General features: G+C 39.4%; 2 protein-coding genes across 2 annotated transcripts; one reads left to right on the top strand and one right to left on the bottom strand.

Annotated features, from left to right (window-relative positions):
- Positions 1-1,604: 1,604 nt before the first annotated feature.
- Positions 1,605-11,736, top strand: LOC122980243 (activin receptor type-1B-like). Its single transcript, XM_044348053.1, has 9 exons — positions 1,605-1,807; positions 4,897-5,142; positions 6,134-6,400; positions 6,515-6,745; positions 6,912-7,079; positions 8,081-8,237; positions 8,360-8,484; positions 8,599-8,729; positions 9,614-11,736. Exons 1-9 carry the CDS (start codon positions 1,699-1,701, stop codon positions 9,737-9,739), a joined length of 1,560 nt encoding a protein of 519 aa, XP_044203988.1. The 5' UTR covers positions 1,605-1,698; the 3' UTR covers positions 9,740-11,736.
- A 577-nt stretch (positions 11,737-12,313) lies between these two features.
- Positions 12,314-19,220, bottom strand: prkag1 (protein kinase, AMP-activated, gamma 1 non-catalytic subunit). Its single transcript, XM_044348055.1, has 13 exons — positions 19,091-19,220; positions 17,981-18,032; positions 17,782-17,882; positions 17,612-17,693; positions 17,462-17,520; positions 17,214-17,259; positions 17,066-17,120; positions 16,390-16,516; positions 16,030-16,195; positions 15,877-15,914; positions 14,638-14,784; positions 14,140-14,239; positions 12,314-13,993 (listed from the first exon to the last, which is right to left on the bottom strand). Exons 1-13 carry the CDS (start codon positions 19,097-19,099, stop codon positions 13,983-13,985), a joined length of 993 nt encoding a protein of 330 aa, XP_044203990.1. The 5' UTR covers positions 19,100-19,220; the 3' UTR covers positions 12,314-13,982.
- Positions 19,221-19,434: the final 214 nt, after the last annotated feature.

Below are 19,434 nucleotides of genomic sequence, written 5' to 3'. Positions count from 1 at the left end.
ATATCTTGGAAATATTCAGCAACCTAAAACCCACAGGGATCTTTTTTCCTTTCCAAAACTGAATGACAGAAAACCTCAAACAGGTGCTGCAAAGACTCTTCAGGAGTTTGAATCATACAGCTTCTAATGCCTAAAACAGAGAGAAATATATATATTTTGAGTTAGTCTGAGAAAAAGTTTATTTTCTATGAACTTATTTGACATTTAGAGAATCCAAAGAAGACAAAAATGAGCTTTTTCTTTGTAAATAGCTAGCTTAAAAAAAAAAATCAAAATTATGTATTGAATGTAACCAGATGTAAATATTGTACAATATGTAGCTAACATGTATCAAAATGGAGGATCTGTGTAATCCTCTCATTCAACTTTTACTGTAAATTTGATTGCCATTTTCTGATATTGCCAATAACATATCCATATGACATATCCTGCTTTTATTAACTCTATGAGTGCATGGATTTAATTTGCTTGAAATGACAAATAAATATAAGGCAGTAAAGGAGTATCAGTTCATTCATTGGTGTTCAAAGCTGCACTAGTCAAGGATCAAATGACTATGTGTGATGTGAAAGATGATTTTTGTTTGTTTGTAGTGATGAACCCACAAGGAGTTACCATCAAATGGCAGTACATGGACTCTACATGTTTAAGAGGAGAGTGTTTCAGCTCATTGTGTTGCTTTTCCTGCCCACAACTCCACTCTCATCAGTCTTTATTCGAGGAGGAAGCTGTTTTCAGCAGAAAAGCTCTGATAAACCAACTACAGACCGACAAATTTAACGACTTGCTGGTGAACATTTTGTGGAGCATTTAGTTTCTAAAGAGCCGGATATTTCCCTCAGGAGTCGAAGGAGATAAAAGGAGTGAATAATGGACTTCTCCAATGAATGATAATGTTCCTCCGTTTCTGCAGGATTCGAAAATAGGCTGCAACTTTATAAGGTGGCAATACCTGTATGTCAATGTATTTTCAGCTTGTTCTGATGCCCTCAAGTTACAAATAAAAATAGATAAAAGATCAGTCAATGTGACCTTAATGTCAACGATAGCTACAGAGGCAGCCTTTGCTCCATTTCTCTAATAAATTTGGGAATAATCTCACAGCAATTAGATGCTAATTCTGCCTCTGAGAAGGGAATGTAGCTCTGTACAAGGGACCTGTTGACAAAAGCGCCATCTATGAGTGACCTTGTAGACCAATATTTATGTGATATGTTATGTGTTTGTATCTCTCAAGGTATCAGAATCTGTTTATTAGCCATGCATGCAAGTATACAAAGAAGGTGTCTTTGTGTTTGCTCCCACAAATGCAACATAGAAGAATAAAAATAGGACAAGAATAAGGTAATGGTAATAATGTAATACACAAAGCAGTGCTAAAATTAAATAAAAAATTTAAATTTTAAAATGTATTTATAGATAGATAGATGGATAGACAGACAGACAGACAGATAGATAGATAGATAGATAGATAGATAGATAGATAGATAGATAGATACTGACCTCTTAAATCTCCACCCTGTGTGTGTGTGTGTGTGTGTGTGTGTGTGTGTGTGTGTGTGTGTGTGTGTGTGTGTGTGTGTGCTGCTGCCTGCTGGTGGAGCATGTTACTGTCACTGAGCTGCAGTCTGAGCACTGACAGGTTAGCTGTCATCATCACGCCTCGCCACATCTAACGGCAGCTAACTAGTTAGCTAAATGTGCGATGATGCGGTGCGATCATGCACCGGGAATTCATTGATCATGGCTAGTTTACGAGTGTCGTTAGTGGTGGTTGTTCAGGCTGTCCTGTACGGAACCAGCGAGGGTGAGTAACTTGTTTTGTTTTGTTTCGTTTCGTTCATAAGCTCAGGACCGCTGTCATCATCATCATCATCATCACGGCGAACGAATGTGGAGTTAGCTGCCAGCTAATGTTAGCTAAGCTAGCTCGCCGAGCCAGACAACAAACTGTATTGACCCATAGAAAGGAAAACAGCTCAGTCGTCTTTAATTTAACTTACTACACGGGTGTTACATGAATGGCTTTCATGTAAATGCAGCTAACACTGATCTCATCGTCTTTCTTCCGCTTTCGAGCTACTTAAGCTAGCCCGAAGCATTTATATATGAGCTCTGCTGTAAAACAGAGACAGTCTTTGGTCAGATTTGGAGCCAGACAGCTTATTTTTGTAGTAATGATAAATACGTGACTGAGGATGTGTATTCACCCTAAAACCTTTTCTTTTCTAAGCCTCTCTGCAACACAGTAATATTATTCTGGCGTGCAATGAACTAATGATGGCATGAGGATGTTACTGTGTGTGTCAGTAATGTTTTCATATGACTGGTGGTCAGACAATAATAATCTCAGGTGTGCAGCATCCAGGCTCAAACTCATGTAAAACTCTTCTTTCTGTGCAGCTACAGAGACAGATGATACAGCTGTTTAATGCTGTATTGCTGAGACAAGTTTCTGTATATATATCTCACCTGGTAAAAGTCTGGTTATTATTATTGCACAGTTTATCATGATTTGGAGCGTCTTCACTAGTTTTCAGCAGTATTTTGTTCTTGCTTTTATGTAAAAGTATGTTTAGCAGCAGGTTTATTATACAACCTGACTTATATCAGATTTTGGAGGCCGATACTGATATTGATATTTGAGAGCTTATCAAATAGATATTAATTTTCTTTACACAACCCATAACATAAATCAGTGTTTTTGATGAGGCACCTTTAAATTTGTTTGTTTTTGTTTTTAAATTGCGACCAAGAAACACACTGAGCAGGACATTTTGCAGCTGAAAAATAAACCACTCTCTGTTGTACAAACTACAAAAAAGGTGGCACTGTTTCAAAACATATCTTTGCCATTTCTTTATTTTAATTTCATGTCATTTATCAGTGGACATATATACATATAGCCTATACAGATACCAATATATCTGCAATGAGCTAATATTGGCTGATGTACCAGCCCGGCTGAGATATCGGTCTGGCTCTAGTTAATGTGATGCGTGACTTGTTATCTGATAAGGCAGAGTAATATCCTGTTATGGTAAATGCAAGTGTAAGTTGTAATAATGTGATACTGACAATTTCCTAGAAATTCAACTGAGAAAACATTTAGATAAAATAATCAGATTGGAAATTGTGGGGATGTCTATCTTGGGTTTATCTGGTGAATTTCAACATCCGAAAAATATAGATAATTCTTCAAACTGATGCAGAACTCCTGTAAATCCAACATTGCCATAAGGCAGTCCTAGCCCTTGGTTTGCCCAAATGTTGCATCCTCTTCCGTGCTGTTTTGTCCGTTACCTATACTCAGCTTCTTTGCACAGTGATTTGCAATATTGTCCACAATGACCAAATACAACCAGAGATGTTACAGGAATAGTTGCCACAGTATAAACCATTAACAGATTTCTCTAATTTTAAGGTACATATCATCTAATCACCCACCCAGAGTGGACAGAGTGATGTTACGAGACGTGGAAACTGTTCCTTCTCCGTCCCTCTGTCATTGCTATGTGTTAAACGATGTGATTATATCGCACATTTCTTCAAATCCCCACTCTGTGTTCTGTATTGTGCACACTGAGATGTCTTATTTCTGTTCTCGTTGTTGTATTTAATAGCAGGGAGCAGGCTGTAAGACATGATGTTGTAAAGTATAGCGTCTCAATCCTGCTCTGTTCACGTTGAAATCTGAAAAGACTCAGCAGAGTTGCAGTGATGATATTAACTGTTATGATATTTCGCAAGGAAACATTATATACATTGTGATTTGCTTTGATCACTTGAAATATTTTTGCTTTTGCCTGTTTCCTTTTTACCACAGTGGTCTTGGCAGTATGTCATGTTTTGAAATACTTGATTATTTCTTCTCTGAGTTCTTCTTTGTGGCTTAAAACAATCAGCCTAATAAAGACTGAAGTTGTGACATTTATAGCCGTGGAAAGTCTGAAATGTTAGTCTCATTTCATGTTTAGTCAGCATTAATCTTCCTTATTTCTTCTCTAGTCACTTTGTTTCTCGTTTCTTGACCCACCAGCATCCGCTACGTAGGTGTTGTCTTTGTGTGAGTCAAAAGATGTTGAAACACATTAACAGTATATTCCTCCCGTTTGACGTAGACGTGGGTGTTGGTTTTTCTAACAAACACATCCAAGACGGGCTCTAGTCAGGCGATTTTCTGCTGAGAATCCACTCGGGGTTTTTTTTTTTTCAGAATTACTGGAATGTCACATCATGTCTGCGTCTTAATAACATTACTCCTACTTTCACAGAGGAAGTCTCGTTCTCTTGTTAGTCTAATGACAGTCACAGCTGGTCATTTACTCCCTGCTCCTACATGCCCTCACATAAACCCTCCACCCATTCTCCTAAAGCCCATGTCACCCGACAACACACCCCACCTCCAACACTTCCTCTGCTTCCTGGACATGCCAGCACCATCCTCCCTCTCTGTCATCTTTGCAAGATATTAGTCATCTGAAAGCCTTCCCTTTTAACCCTTATATATTAAAAGGGTTGTACTGCTTTACTTTTCAACCTCACTGGTGCCTTTTACAAAGCTAATTGATCCTGTTGCCATTATCTTTGATGACTAAAACCTAAAGTGTTACAAGCTAAAGAAACCAGAATAGAAGTAACCTTAATGGTGTTTTGCAAATTGTCACAACTGGCTGTTACTGCCCTCATAAGTATGATGTACAATCCTGTACAGCTTCGAAGAAAATACTTTGCTAATAGTTTTGACTGACTGCTGATGTTTTTCAACGGTTAATTCGCAGCCTGTACACACAGTATGAATTTGCAGCGCTTGCAGACCAAACTCCAAAACTCTGAATCATGCAAATGATCATATTTCCCACTGTGTTGCTTCTTTTTTGCCCTCTGTCTATGCAGCTCTTTGGTGTAACTGCACCACCGCCCAGTGTGACAAGACTGGCTCCCAGTGCGAGACCGACGGGGCCTGCATGGCCTCCACTTCCTTCATTGATGGCCAAGAACAGCACATTCGGATTTGCATCACGCGGGATAAACTCGTGCCCCCTGGACAACCATTCTACTGCCTCGGCGCAGAGGGCTTACTCAACATCCACTGCTGCTACACTGACTACTGCAACAGCATTGACCTCAAAGTGCCCTCCGGTAAGAACTGTGAAGTGTTGCACAAGACAGATGATCAGTTTTTACATTTATCACTCCTGCTCCTAACATGCAGCGAGTCAACCCCCAGTCTTCAACTTTACCCCTGAAACTGACTCTGTGGCCTAGTTACAGCCCGCATTCATACACAGCTAACATTGTCTGTGATGTTATCTAAAGCATCTCAGTTCCTGCGAGTTTGTAAACACGCTTTTTGTGTGAATATGAGCATTTCCCATTGTGCAGTGTGGTTAGATATTTTGCATAGTGTATGAAGATAAGAGTGTCGGTGTGAAATATTGTGACAGGAAGGTTTGGCAGTATGAACATAAAACACAAGTTTAGATGAGGTTTTGAACCAAAAAGCAGCACCTGGTGTAAACAAAGTGACTGATATTTGAACCCAAAGCGGCTCTACCTGGTTCGCAGGCTCTCGTACTCATTGAGTGCGGTGTAGCGTAGGGTACTGAAATAGTTACTTAAAATGCAAATTGTCGGGCGCCAGACAGGAGAATAACGAACCCTGTCGCTTGTTAAGGAACAAGAAAATATATAAGTAAACATAAGTAACTTGGCACGATAATCCCAGTTAGCCTACAACCCTTGCTACAAAACAATTACCAAATGGGAAAAAAAATCTAAGAGGCAGGGACCAGGTGGAAGGCAGTTGAGTATGTTCAGTTTGGTTGGGGGGGGGGGGGGGGGGGGGGGGTTGAGCAGACCTTTTAAAGTATTAGTACACTTCTTGTAGCTGCTTTTCCTTTGAGTATACATATTTGAGTATTTCTTTGTGAAATAACTGGAAATAATCAATGTCAATGAATGCAACCGTCAATTAATATAGACTCAGTTTTCTAATTGTCTGCCCAGCCAAAAGCTTTTCACTGTCATCCTTCAAGGACATGAAGCAGTTCATATCAGGGAAAGCAGTCAGTTTCATATTTGTATTGGGTTGCAGTCACCACATATTAATTCACTTGTGGTCTCTTTTCAGTGACAACCCAGTCGGGACTTGGGGGAGGCTACGGCCCAGGTGGGACATGGGGTCTGGTGGAACTAGTCGCTGTGATTGCGGGGCCGCTGTTCCTGCTGTGTCTGCTGCTGCTGGTGGGCGTGTTCGTGTATCAGTACCACCAGAGAGCCTACAGCCACAGGCAGAGGCTGGAGGTTGAGGACCCCTCCTGTGACCACCTCTACCTAGCCAAAGACAGGACCCTGCAGGACCTCATTTACGACCTGTCCACATCTGGTTCAGGCTCAGGTCAGTGCACACTATTATAATGTAGCTGCGGGTCGACACTCGTGTTGTAGTTCACACTGGTTTTGTTATGTTCAAATCATGTGACTGGTCTCTATTCTCTTCTGCTCTGAACAGGTCTGCCTCTGTTTGTCCAGCGGACTGTGGCCAGGACAATCGTCCTCCAGGAGATCATTGGTAAGGGGCGTTTCGGCGAGGTGTGGCGCGGACGTTGGAGGGGTGGTGATGTGGCAGTGAAGATCTTCTCGTCCAGAGAAGAGCGCTCTTGGTTCCGTGAGGCTGAAATCTATCAGACCATCATGCTCCGCCATGAGAACATCCTGGGCTTTATAGCTGCTGACAACAAAGGTGCAAACCTGTAACATCTTGCATTCTTAGTCAAAGAATAAATTAATAACATACAATTTAGGGTTGTTGTGTTTTACTTGTTTTGTATAGCTCATCTAAACTAATTAATCACTTCAAGTAAACGTATCATTTCTTCTTTGTCTCTATACTTCTATATCTTGCTCAGACAATGGCACATGGACCCAGCTGTGGTTGGTGTCAGACTACCATGAATACGGCTCTCTGTTTGACTACCTGAACCGTTACCCTGTCACTGCTGAAGGAATGATCAAACTGGCCTTGTCAGCTGCCAGTGGCCTGGCACATCTGCACATGGAGATTCTTGGAACACAAGGTAGTGTTTCTGTTTTTGTGCTGTATAATTGTACATTTGTATTGAACCATACTTTACATTTTTCATGACTTCCGATTCTAATAAAATGTGTTCTTAGAAATTGTCACACATAAACGTCAAACCAGCTAGGTCTGTTCATTGTTCAACCACAGTCTATTTCAATAACTCCTCAAATACCTCCAGACCTGAGCAAGTCAAGTCTGCTCTTTAGTTCATAAATACATTTATTCACATACTGTAGGTTAGTTACAGCCGAAGCTCCACACCCCACATTACTTTCTCATCTGTTTCTGCAGCAGCTACCAGTACTTGAATTATTTTTATGATTTCTCTGAATTAATTAAAGTGCTACCATTGAATTGGTTCTTCCAGGCAGTTCCACACTTCTGATCTTACGGGTTAATTTGGGCAATAACACAAGCAAAAAAAGCGTGTTTACCATCTGAAAAAAAACTTTTAAATTGAGAGATGTTTCTATCAACAAAGCTTTTTTTCTACCGTCTTTAGTGCTGGTTGTATAGATTTCCCATTTAAAAGAAACACATTTCTCAGACACCACAGACTGGCACAAGGACATTCATGTTGACCACTGATCTGTGCAAGATGTAATTGGATTGAGTCATCCTATGAATATGTCACAACAGTATATAGAAACTTAAAAAAACTTTATAAATTAGTTCTTGGAGATGTCCTTCTATTATTGAAGGGATGTCTCAATATGTCTGTTGCAAGATGGCAACTTGTGCAATTAAAAAGGAGAAATAAATGGTAAATGTCTCAAAGTGTGTAGAATTTGCACTGAATTTCTACAACTATATACTGTATACCTTTAGTATGGCTCAGGAAAATTATTTTGCTCTCATGTAATGCCCAAAAAGTGAAAATTGTATAACATGTTCTAGTCTCTAGTTTTCCAAATGCGATTGACATGTTGAAAAACAAATTGAAAACAGAATATAAGAATCCACAAGTGATTGTCATGTTCATTTATGTCTTGATAGGAAAGCCAGGCATCGCCCACCGAGACCTGAAGTCCAAGAACATCCTTGTGAAGAAGAACTGCACCTGTGCGATCGCTGACCTGGGTTTGGCTGTCCGTCACGACTCTGCCACAGACACCATCGACATCGCCCCTAATCAAAGGGTGGGCACCAAGAGGTCTGTGTCAACACACCCACCTTCATTTCCTGACCTAACACTGACCGTCCTTTCTCACAGATATCTTTCCCATCTAATTCTGTACATGATTACAAACTGGGATTGTTTTGTACGTCTCACAGGTACATGGCTCCAGAGGTGCTGGATGAGACTATCAACATGAGACACTTTGACTCATTCAAATGTGCAGATATCTACGCTCTGGGGCTGGTCTACTGGGAGATTGCACGCCGCTGTAACAGTGGAGGTCAGACTCTTATGTTTTTACTCTGGTTACTCAACCTGTGTTTGTTTTTTTTGCTCAATGTAACAACTGAGATCGCAGCACTGATCTGACCTCAACGTTGTCTTGTGCTATCAGGTATCCATGAAGAGTACCAGCTGCCCTACTATGACCTGGTACCTTCTGACCCTTCCATAGAGGAGATGAGAAAGGTGGTATGTGACCAAAAGCTACGACCCAACATCCCAAATTGGTGGCAGAGCTACGAGGTGATGAAAACTGTTTGAAACCGAATTTTTGTAATTTTTCAAGATCTGCACTGTTTTATGGTGCAAGTCCAGTTTATTACAACTAGGGTCTTGATTTAGTATTTTTGCCATCATTCATATCTGTCATAATAACATTGTACTCACCGGATTAAGAGGAAGTCTAGGAACACTGTGGCATCTGTGCCATGAGCGATGCACATTTCAGGTGTGCTCACTCTTGGTTTTACCTCCAAAAAGTGGTTTAGATGTAGTAAAGTTGATCTGGTATTATCTTATTGCAGAGATATGGTATCAGTGTATATGTCGGCCAACATGTAAGTATAAATGGCTACATGGTACAGAAATGGCAAAAGTATGTTTGAGGTCATTTGGAAACAGTGTTTCTCTTAGAGTTTGTCCACCTGAGAGCACTCACAAGTTAATTTCTTAACTTTAAAATGTCTTGTTCAGTACGTATCTATCAAGATTTTAAGGTATTTCTTGTTTTTTTGTTCGGTCAGGCTATATTTGAGCTGATCGTTCCTGATTGTGTTTCTTTACCACATTGGATTTTATTGTCGTGATGCTGATTTGTTCCCAAATCTCATCATTTACATTGGTGAGAACAATGTGATCACGACTGCTAAAAAAACTGGCCACAGCCATTGAAATAAGACCAAAGATGTCCTTTAAAGCTTCTTCTATCTTCTTTTTTGTTTGCAACTTTCTCTTTATTGATATTTCCGAGATAAATGAGCAACACTTGTACAGGATCAAGGTCTTTCTGCAAAAGCCCTCTGATGCAATATATCAAGTTACCTGAACTATATTTATATCATCGACTTAATTTATATTGTATTATAAGCTCTTGATCCTCACTAGCTTTTGTCTTCCTGTCGTTCCAGGCCTTGCGGGTTATGGGCAAGATTATGAGGGAGTGTTGGTATACTAATGGAGCTGCCCGCTTGACGGCCCTGCGCATCAAAAAGACCCTGTCCCAGCTCAGCATCCAGGAGGACATTAAAGTCTGAGCCAAGTCAGCAGAGCACTGAGAAACAGCACCTCGGAGGACCCGGCTCAGGACCGTAGCACACAGAGAGGAAGGCGCCGGGCCTTCTTCCAAGAACGCACAAAGAAAGAGAATATGATGGAGAGTGGCACTTTGTAAAATATTATTCCATAAACACTCCTGCCAGTTTTTGAAGCCACTTGATTTCTGACAAACCCTACCTCGCTTACCCAGCCAAACTACCAAGAACACCTTTCCTGTCTTGTCCTCAGCTATTGCTGCCCTACCTGAACCGTTTTCTCCTCTCTACACTCCGTACTAACAAGGATCCTTGGACTTTCTGTACTTGTATGCAATCAATAGCAGGACATGTAATTAACCAGTTGATATTTTAAAACTTCAGTTGCTGATATTTCCTCAAAGTCTCTTGGATCAGAGTCCTTTAATAGTTAACAAGCAGCATTCGCTCTCAATGTATTTGTAATGGGGCAAGCTGGGAGGGTTAGGAGTGTATTTTACTTATTTTTACTTATTCTGAAATGACCAGATCTTGTTAATAGTTTGTGTTTTTGTGAGGTTATTGTGTAGGTTTCTCTGTGCCACACCGACACCACACAGGCACATCTCAAACCGCTTAGAAATCCTTGAAGGCAAGTAACCCATCTGGATCTGCTACAACAGTGTCGCTTAGCCGTCTGCTGATTACCATGTAAGCATGTAGTAGTTGAGACAGCTGGCGTAAAAGCAACCCATTGACTTTGAACATGGTGTATTGTGACTTCAAAGTCACTGGAGCTTCAGGGCACGTTGCCAAATATGATGTAACCTTTGGACCACTTGCCTGGAGCACTTCCCATAAGCTGTTGTAAACCTCAGGTCCGCAGTGTGCTTACCAATCAACAAGCTTTTTTTTTTTTTGAGGGTCTGTTAAAACAAGTTTTAGCAACAAAAAAAAACAAACAGTTTGGAATAATTTAACATAAATGTATTTCATTAGGATGGAGTGTTAGATGTAGAGTGTTGCAGCTGCCAGTGACACAGATAGGAACATTATTCTCACAAAATACTACATGCAGCATGTAACACTGTGGTACATGTAGTATATTTATATAGTAGTGTCCTGTTCTTAATGCAGCTGCTGTCTATTGATTAGTTCATCGAGTGTAATCTGCCATGAGAGTGAACGTTGCTCCAGTCCCTCAAAACATTCAGATATACCTTTGTCCTTTGCAGCAGCCGCCACTATTTACACTTTACCTGAAATACGGGACAAAAAGGTTCTATTTTTAATCCCTTTTAAATACACTAACTCCAGGAATCTGAATGATAGTTTGTTTTTATGTTCATTTTGTGTCAATATGGAGGTTTCTTGTGATTTTACATTGATTTTTAGGTCATGCTCTTTTATATCTGATTTTTTGCTGGTGGAAAAAAAAATCAAGGACTTTTGTCTTGCTGTTGGTAAACAGAATCATCTTCTTACTTCTGAAGTAACATTACTGTATGTGTCAGGCTTTTTCCTGTTGCCCTCTATTACTGCTGAGCAGTATTTGATTTATAGTGTTTCCCCTCTCAGTTCCCTTTGTTCACCATACAATACCTCCTCAATGTGCAAATGTATGTGGATTGTTCCCTCGAAGCTAACATTGTCACAAATCACTGTCTGCATTTTTATGTTTCAGGAAATCGGTGCACTTTCGTCTTTTGTTGTATGCAAATTCAACAGGTACTGTTTGTGTTTAATCTCTCCCATGTTATTTATATGTGTTTGCTGCGAGTCCCTATATGAAAGCCTGAAAGGCCACGTGTGCACTACTACTGACCTCACAGCACTACAACCAAATTGTACTCAGAATCATCTCCGCCCACGGCCTCCGGTGTTTATTTAAGATCACGCCACTGGAAACAAGTGTTTATATAAATCATGCCAATTCATTCCAGTACACTCTGTCTGACTGGAAACTGTAAAGACGTTTCTCTGGAGGAAGAATTGTTGACACTAAATACTACTGAAATGTCTACATGCTGTCTTTGACCAATACTTTTTGTTTTAGAATCACTTGCTCACTTGCGCTGTATTATGATGTGTTTGTAAGAAGAGCTCGACTGCACTTGTTGCTTTTGGCTGGAAAGACGACAACGGTTTCATAGGTGGTTGGATGTCAACCATGTTTGTACACTAAAGGGGGATGTTTGTCAAGTAGTATTTGCCTTACAATGTAAAAGATGTATAGCATATTTAAGGTGTTAAATACCCTGCTTCAAGTATCTCTTGGCGTTAAAGAAATGAGGTATTATACATCAGGTTGTGATAACTCGCAGGTCTCTGTCCAGTCGTGGCAAAGACAGAACTGTACCCATGTAAAAACCCCTTCAGGACTTCAATTATGTAACTTCTAATATACATAGATTAAGAAATACAGTTGTTTTCCTATGTGGTGTCTATTTGTTTTACTTTCATCTTTTTAAATACACATTTGTTGCTGACAACATGTAAATGAGTTACAGGTTGCAGCTTTAATAACTTTACATGTTTAAACAAAGTTTCATATGATATACAAGATGCATGCATTTAAACAATGAACTCCACTTAAAACAAACTCTCAAAGAACCTTTATTGCTCATCCTTTAAATTATAATCTTGATGCAGATTAGTACAAAAACTGTGCATTTACATACAGTTGTCCATTTCATGTATATCAAAACAGGAAGTGTGACATGTTCCTTTGCTTATCCCCTGAAGAAAATGGAAGGGAAATGCTGGTGTTTAGTGATTTTTGATAAAGACGTAAACTGATGAACACACAAACATGTCGTTACTGACGTCAACATAACACACCAATAATCAGAAACCAGTTTTGTTGCAAATGAGTAATATCAAAGACTGGTAATGTGTATTCAAATGAAGTTCTACTTTTCCAAAAGAAAAATATGAGATTTCGCAGCACTGAAGCAATAAGCAAATCCCTTTAACGCTAATAATGCCAAAACCTCAAAGTGTGGGTAACAAAACAAGCAGAAAAATGTCGCTCTAAAGTGAGATGTACAATCCTTTATACATTGTTATATATAAACAAACAAAACGGCAAAACAGAAAACCCATAAATATGTAGAGGTTATGCATTCAAACAGCACAACTGAACGGTCATCTGGACTTTACCAGTGAGGTTGTTTTAGGAGCCTAAAGTGCTCTTCCAAGTTTGGTGCTTTACTGTCTGGCTACACAACAGATTATAACCTGAGCCTTTGAATTCTTTCCACATTGGTAACTATGATAATTGAACATAAAATACCATTTTTTGGATTAATCTGAGCTGGCCTTAAATTGATCCAGAGCTATTGTTGGAGGAGGATTTGAAACCAACAAAAGTCCGGACTTCGACAAAATTAGTTAAATCATGACCTGATGTTTACTGACGACTGTTTGTTTTACGTCAATGAAATCATTTTCAAAAACCGAGGTTCAGTCTATTGACAGTCTCCAAGGTCTGCCTAGTGTTTGAATGATAAATTAAACTAAATAATTTGTACAATCTTCACACAAAGGTTGTGCAAATTGAAGTTGTTCAAAGTCTGAGCTGGAAAACATTGTTCTTCTTGTATGATGTTAGAAAAGAACAGGGCTGAGGCGAATGTCTTAACATGCCAGAACAACAACAAACTCAAAATGTTGATCTGAGAAAGTTACACAGTGTTTAAAATTACACTTAGATAAACTGATTTGCATCCAGAACCAGATCTACCTCGATGCAAATGGAAGAAATGTTGCCAACAAAAGGCAATACAGGTTTTACAATCAGTTTTCTTTCAGCTGCTAACTGATTACTTGTTTTATCTAACAATTCATTTATTTTATCTGGAATACCTTGGTGATCAAAGTCATAATGGATGGTCCTCTACATTGATCAGCACGGCAGCCACAGATGTGGAATGATGCTGGTCATCCTGAGTGACTGCAGCTCCTCTTCGGAGGTTTCTTGTGCTTTTGCAACTTTCTCGGCTCTCTCAGGAAGCGTGGAATTTGGCTCGATTTACAGGAGTTCCGATATGTCCTGTACTACTACAATTTTATATTGCTGAGTTGCTGAAATGTGGTGAACTTCATATTTTTGCAGAGTGGGAGAAGTGTGAATATAGGTTTGCAATGTTTACATGGAGATGGGTGATGATACTTCAGTATTATGTCATAATTTCCCTCTCACATGCCTGTTCTTTCTCTGCTCTGCTCTAGACACTCTGTGGCCTTTCCTTGTTTGAAAACTTCCTCAAGCAGTGCCTGTGGAAAAAAAACATCACTTAGTTTACTATGAATATTTAGGAAAATATGTGACTTGCACTACTTGTAATACTACTTGCGCAATTCCTGTATTCCTACTATGCTGCCATTTCTCCAAATACCATGTGTTCAGACACTTTACTTACCCTCATCTCCATCTGTAAGCACTAGTGCCTGGAGGATATCTGAAAGGGAGACGATTCCCTTCACCACTTCCTGCTCATCCACCACCACCAGCCTGTGCACCTGAAGAACACAAAGGAAGACCGTCAATGTTATTCCCATGTGTGCAGAAATTGATGCATCCCAATGTAAGCGTACGCTCATATCAGCAGTGATAACAAGAGATAAGCAGTATGAATGGTTTATTTCAAGAGATGAGGAGCGACATATAACAGGATGAACGTCATGAGAGATCTTGGCATCGTCTGAAGTATAGTGATGTCAAACTGAAGGACAGATATGTGCACATTAAGTTATTCTGCTGTAAAACATTTTTGACTTGATCAATTTATTAAATTATTATTCAAGAAAAGGCGTTTGTAGCTGTAGCTGCTTTTCAGGTAGTACCTGATGCGCCCCTCCATTTCATGACAGGATGACAGGACATAATGACAGGAATCGCTAGTTGATCAGACTCTCACCTCTGCCTCCACCAGTCTGTTGATGATGGCCTCCAGGGTCTCGTGCCTATTGCAGGTCAACACTCCTTCAAAGTACTGGGAGCGGTGCTGCAGGGCTTTTGTCACAGTCACATCCAGGTTGTTGTACGTCTTCTCTGCTGCCAGGTTCTACATAAACACAGAGCCTCAGGTTAAAAAGGTTTCATCTTCACTTGCACTACACTGTTCAAAGAAAACTAAGTTAAAGTTATATTCAAGAGATTCATGCAGGAAATCAAAGAAATCATTTTATAATTTCAATGTCCAGAAATTAATAGATATAGATTAAAATAACCACACTGGAATGTCTTTTCTTTACTGTATTAAATATTTAACAAGTTGAAGTGATTCATTACATTGAAGCGAAAGTCCTGCTCATGATTTGCAACGCTTTCCACAATTACCCCATACAATCAGATATAAAAGGGACACCATAAATTCTCATATAAAAATGGTATTCAAATGACAGCCAAGTCTGAAATAATAGAGGAGCATGACCAGCATGAGCAAATACAGGCTGGGTGAAAAAACGTTGGGAGTGGAATTACTTGTAGCCCACTACAACAGCTCACACGTTAAATTTAGTATAGTGTCTATTTCCACAACACTAATTCCATCAGTACAACAATTACAGAGCCATGTCATACTCATCACTCTGCTGCTCTGAGTGGCTTTTTTTTAACAGAAATAATGTTTTCTTCTTTGCGTCCTCCAAAGCCTATAAAAAGGAAAGCTGCACAACTTTTAATGTGACATTCCTGAGAAAGTGTTGAGTTTCAGTCATGGTAGCTTAAAAGTGTTTGGGGGGGCAAAGTGGAATATCTGACATGATAGTTGCACTGATCGAGTTAGTGCTGTGGAAATTATATTGAATTTATTAAGACAACAGTTCAACATGGAGGAAGTTTTGAGTTTGCATTAAAACAGTGGAAATTAGAAATAAATGGCTGTCTCTAATATAAACCCTTTTCTATCTGCCTCTGAGTTAAATAAAGGCACCGGCCACTATTTTAGAATTTATGGCAGTTACCAGTTAGAACCAGTATATCAAAATTTCTACCATTTGATATTATTGCCTGTGTATAAAGACAACCATACTCTCAACTTAGAATACAGGTAAAGTGTCTACTTTCTCGACTATACTATTTAGTTTATGAGCAAAAAGGGTTTAAAAAACAAACAAACAAAAAAAACAGTACACCCAGAATGCTTGCAACTTACTATGACATCAAATTTTGAGTAAATGTCCACCACTCGACCTGCACGAGAGGGAGAGAGAGAGAGCACATCAGTACATAAGCACACAAAATTCAAAAAGTGTTCTGGTCATCCATGCAAAGTCAACAAGGATGACATTTCAACCAGCCCACCCACCTTTGTCGTCCACAACAGGGAGCGCTGACACTCGCTGCTCAACAAAAATACCCAGCGCCGTGTACAGAGGTGTGTCTGTGCGCACCACCGCTATGTTCTGGAATGTTCCTATGTTCAGTTCCTCTAAGGTTTGACGCAAGAACGAGGGTTTTGGCATCTCTGATATCTGAAAACAATAACAAGAGATTGTACACACTTAGATGAACTTGCAGGAGACTGGATGTACTTGAAAACCAATAATAGTTAACACTGTTACATTAACTGTAGCTAAAAGTTTTACTATCGGAATTTAACAGACAAACCAAGAAGTGGCTGATAATTTAAAGTATTTAATGTGGAAGAGAAGCCAAAGAGACTTACAAAAAGCTTCAGGAACTTGAGGATCCTCTTGTGCGTGAGGATATAGAGTGTGTTTCCTGTCAGGGGGTCGATTACAGGCAGTCTGTGGATCTTGTTCTTCAGCAGAGATGATACTGCATCATACAAACTAACAGAGAAGTTAAAGAGGATCAAATCAATCATGTTACTTGGATGTAGCATACTCTGACACAAGGCAGTTAAATTAAAAGAAAACTAGCTTAGTACGAATGCTAGTTTGTTAACTGTTAGTGTCTGTAATATGTAATAACTTGAAGCGTTTTGGTTTTTAGACATTTTACTTTTAACTACACAACAAAAGGTGTGGGACTGAAATATTGATAAAATCATTGAGTTAATAATTAGTTTTTATCAGTCACAAAATTAGAGTAAAAGCTGGTTGTAGACACAGCTCATTTTCAGGTAGTGTTTTATGTATGTCCCACTATATTGGCAGAGACTCTGACCACAAAAATAAGGTGTAGAGAACAATATCTGCTAGAAATAGACCAGCTTTAAAAAGTTAGTGCCACAGGTTAAACCATCAGATGCCTCCTTGTTGTATGCTCCAGCACGCAATGACCATGTATTTAGAAAAGTGAAGTTTGACACCAACAATCACAAAATGTAGATGCCTACAAGTACTACTAAGCATTAAAAAAAATTAAAAAAAACTCACCTTGCATTTGGTGATATGCTAACCAAGGGCTTGAAAGAGTCTTGAAGGTACAGCTCTGTTAAAAACAAGAACAAAAACAATGTTTAACCTTCTAAATTACCAGAATAAATGACGAGAAATACATGACTTATTCAGCAAATATTCTCACCTCTCCATGTTTCAATTTTGTGCTCTTCCAACTCATATATCTGAACCTGAAAGATTAAAAGAAGAGAAAAAGGTGACTTCTTTAGGGAGGGACTAAGAAAGAAATCGAGACAAGCTCTTAATGCAAAGGGAAAAGACAGTAATAACACAATTATCATATTAGTTGTAAACCTACAAAACAACCTCGCTGTTCAAGTTTGAGATTAAATAAGTTACACTCTTACAATTCAAAGATTTCCACCATCTTACCAATGGAGATTTGTAGTAGCGATGAAGGATGTTAATAAAGTCTGTGATGGTTAGCATACCTGTGGAGATGAATGAGAAGCATTAAGTCAATCCTTTATTCAATTTTCTTTTACACAGAGTGAAACGGAGCCAACTGAAAACTGCGCTTACCAACAAAGCACTGCTTCTTACTGTCCCACAGCGGCGCTGCTCTCACCCCATTGGAAACAAGTGCAAAAAATGCCTTCTTGACCTGTAAAATTAATTATATCAACTGTGTCAGTCTAAATAAGCTAATGAGAGAGGTTCCATTTTTTTTAGATTCAAAGCTTTTGTTTTACCTGAAGTGATGTATCAAACACAACCAATTTGGAGCTGGTAGGTACGAGGTCATAACAGCGATGGGACTTCATAAACCTGGTGTACACATTGTGCTCTGGGTCTGAGGGAATGAGATAGAGACTATTGAAGACACCTGTTCAGCTTTTAAATGTTAAGGTTTCTCAGTTTGGTCTAATGTGATTCATACTAGTCTCTTACCCTCTACGACTGGCTCCTTTTTGCCTTCAAGATCATCAAGAGTTACTTGAATCTGAAAGATAAAGATCATAATTTGTTTAGGCAACCTTCCAGCAACCTGCAGAACAAATGAAAGGGTTACACCTGTTGCTATGATACAAAAGCCTACCTAACATGGCCAAATAATCTTCACAGTACAGCTACTGTAAATGTTTGACCCCAACAGGGTTGTCCCGCCAAATCAGGCTTTAGGCATGAGGCTGAAAATGTTTATGATAAGATAAAATACTTGAGGTTAAGCTGCGTATAACGTTGTAAATTACAGTCTTTGGTTGTAAACAGTCAAGCCTAGGTTACGATAATGATGGTTGGGATTAGGTAAAGTTAACTGTAAGAAAAAGGTGTGAATTAATGTTGTTTACCGAGTTATTAAGGTGTTATTCATTAAGGTCCCACTAACAACAGGTCCACTGTATTATACCCCAGGACAGGCATGTATAACTCACACAATAAGGTTACGTACTGCTTCATTGTTCGTGACTTTAGTTGGGGGATGCAAGGTAGTTACACAAATACAGCGTTAAAGCTTCTTCAACCTGAACACAAACGTTGTTACAATTAACCAACGTTAGCTAGTTAATTACCGGTTAGAGTAGTTGAGATGCTAGTCAAGTGCTGTTAATGTTACTATGGTTTCAGCCCCGTTACCAGAGTGAAATAACTTCTAAAACAAGGCAGTAAATTAAGCCACATAATGTCTGATGAAAAAGTTGAAGCTGAAATTAAAGAGTCACCTCGACTGGCTCGTTAATGTCAACACTGTGACGTTGGCTAATGCTAACGCCTCGCTGACGGTATTGTTATGGTTTTATGTAAAGTAACTTAGCGTTTTTCGGATTGCACATCAACAGTAGCGATGACAGTGTGTCCGTTTTATTCCAACTGGACACAGTTACATTCTCAACTCAATATTTTATAACAGCGGATACACATATACTGTTAGCGTAGCTGCTAAACTTAGCGGGCTTCGGAAAGTCACGGCAGGTAACTGTAGGTGCAAATGTCTTCTTTAGATAGAAAGCTACTGAGCTATATAAAAAAAAATAATGTCAATGTAGTTAGATAACTTACACACTCCATATTCCATTCGCCGTGTCCTCTTCCTGTAACCGGGTTCGTTTACAACGGGCAGGATCTTGCAAAACCACAGTACTTCCGCTACAACTAGAGCCTGATCAGCGTAAAGTCGTTACCGTAATACCGCCAATTTTATTTTCATAGGATGGCGAAGTCATGACCCGCCCTACTCTGCCTCTGATTGTCTAGTACTTGTTGTTGCCTTCGTTGGTTGGGTTGGTTAGGTTTACGCATAAGGAGTGTTATTGGTTAGTGTTGGGTAAGAATATCAGGGTAAGCCAATCAGAGGCAGAGTAGGGCGGGTCAAGACTTCGCCGTCCTAAAGGGGGAAAACAATA

The sequence above is a fragment of the Thunnus albacares genome, chromosome 4 (assembly GCF_914725855.1).
Source record: "Thunnus albacares chromosome 4, fThuAlb1.1, whole genome shotgun sequence".
Classification (NCBI taxonomy): Eukaryota; Metazoa; Chordata; class Actinopteri; order Scombriformes; family Scombridae; genus Thunnus; species Thunnus albacares.
Note: the sequence above shows the minus strand (reverse complement) of the source record. Positions and strands in the feature narration are given on the sequence as shown.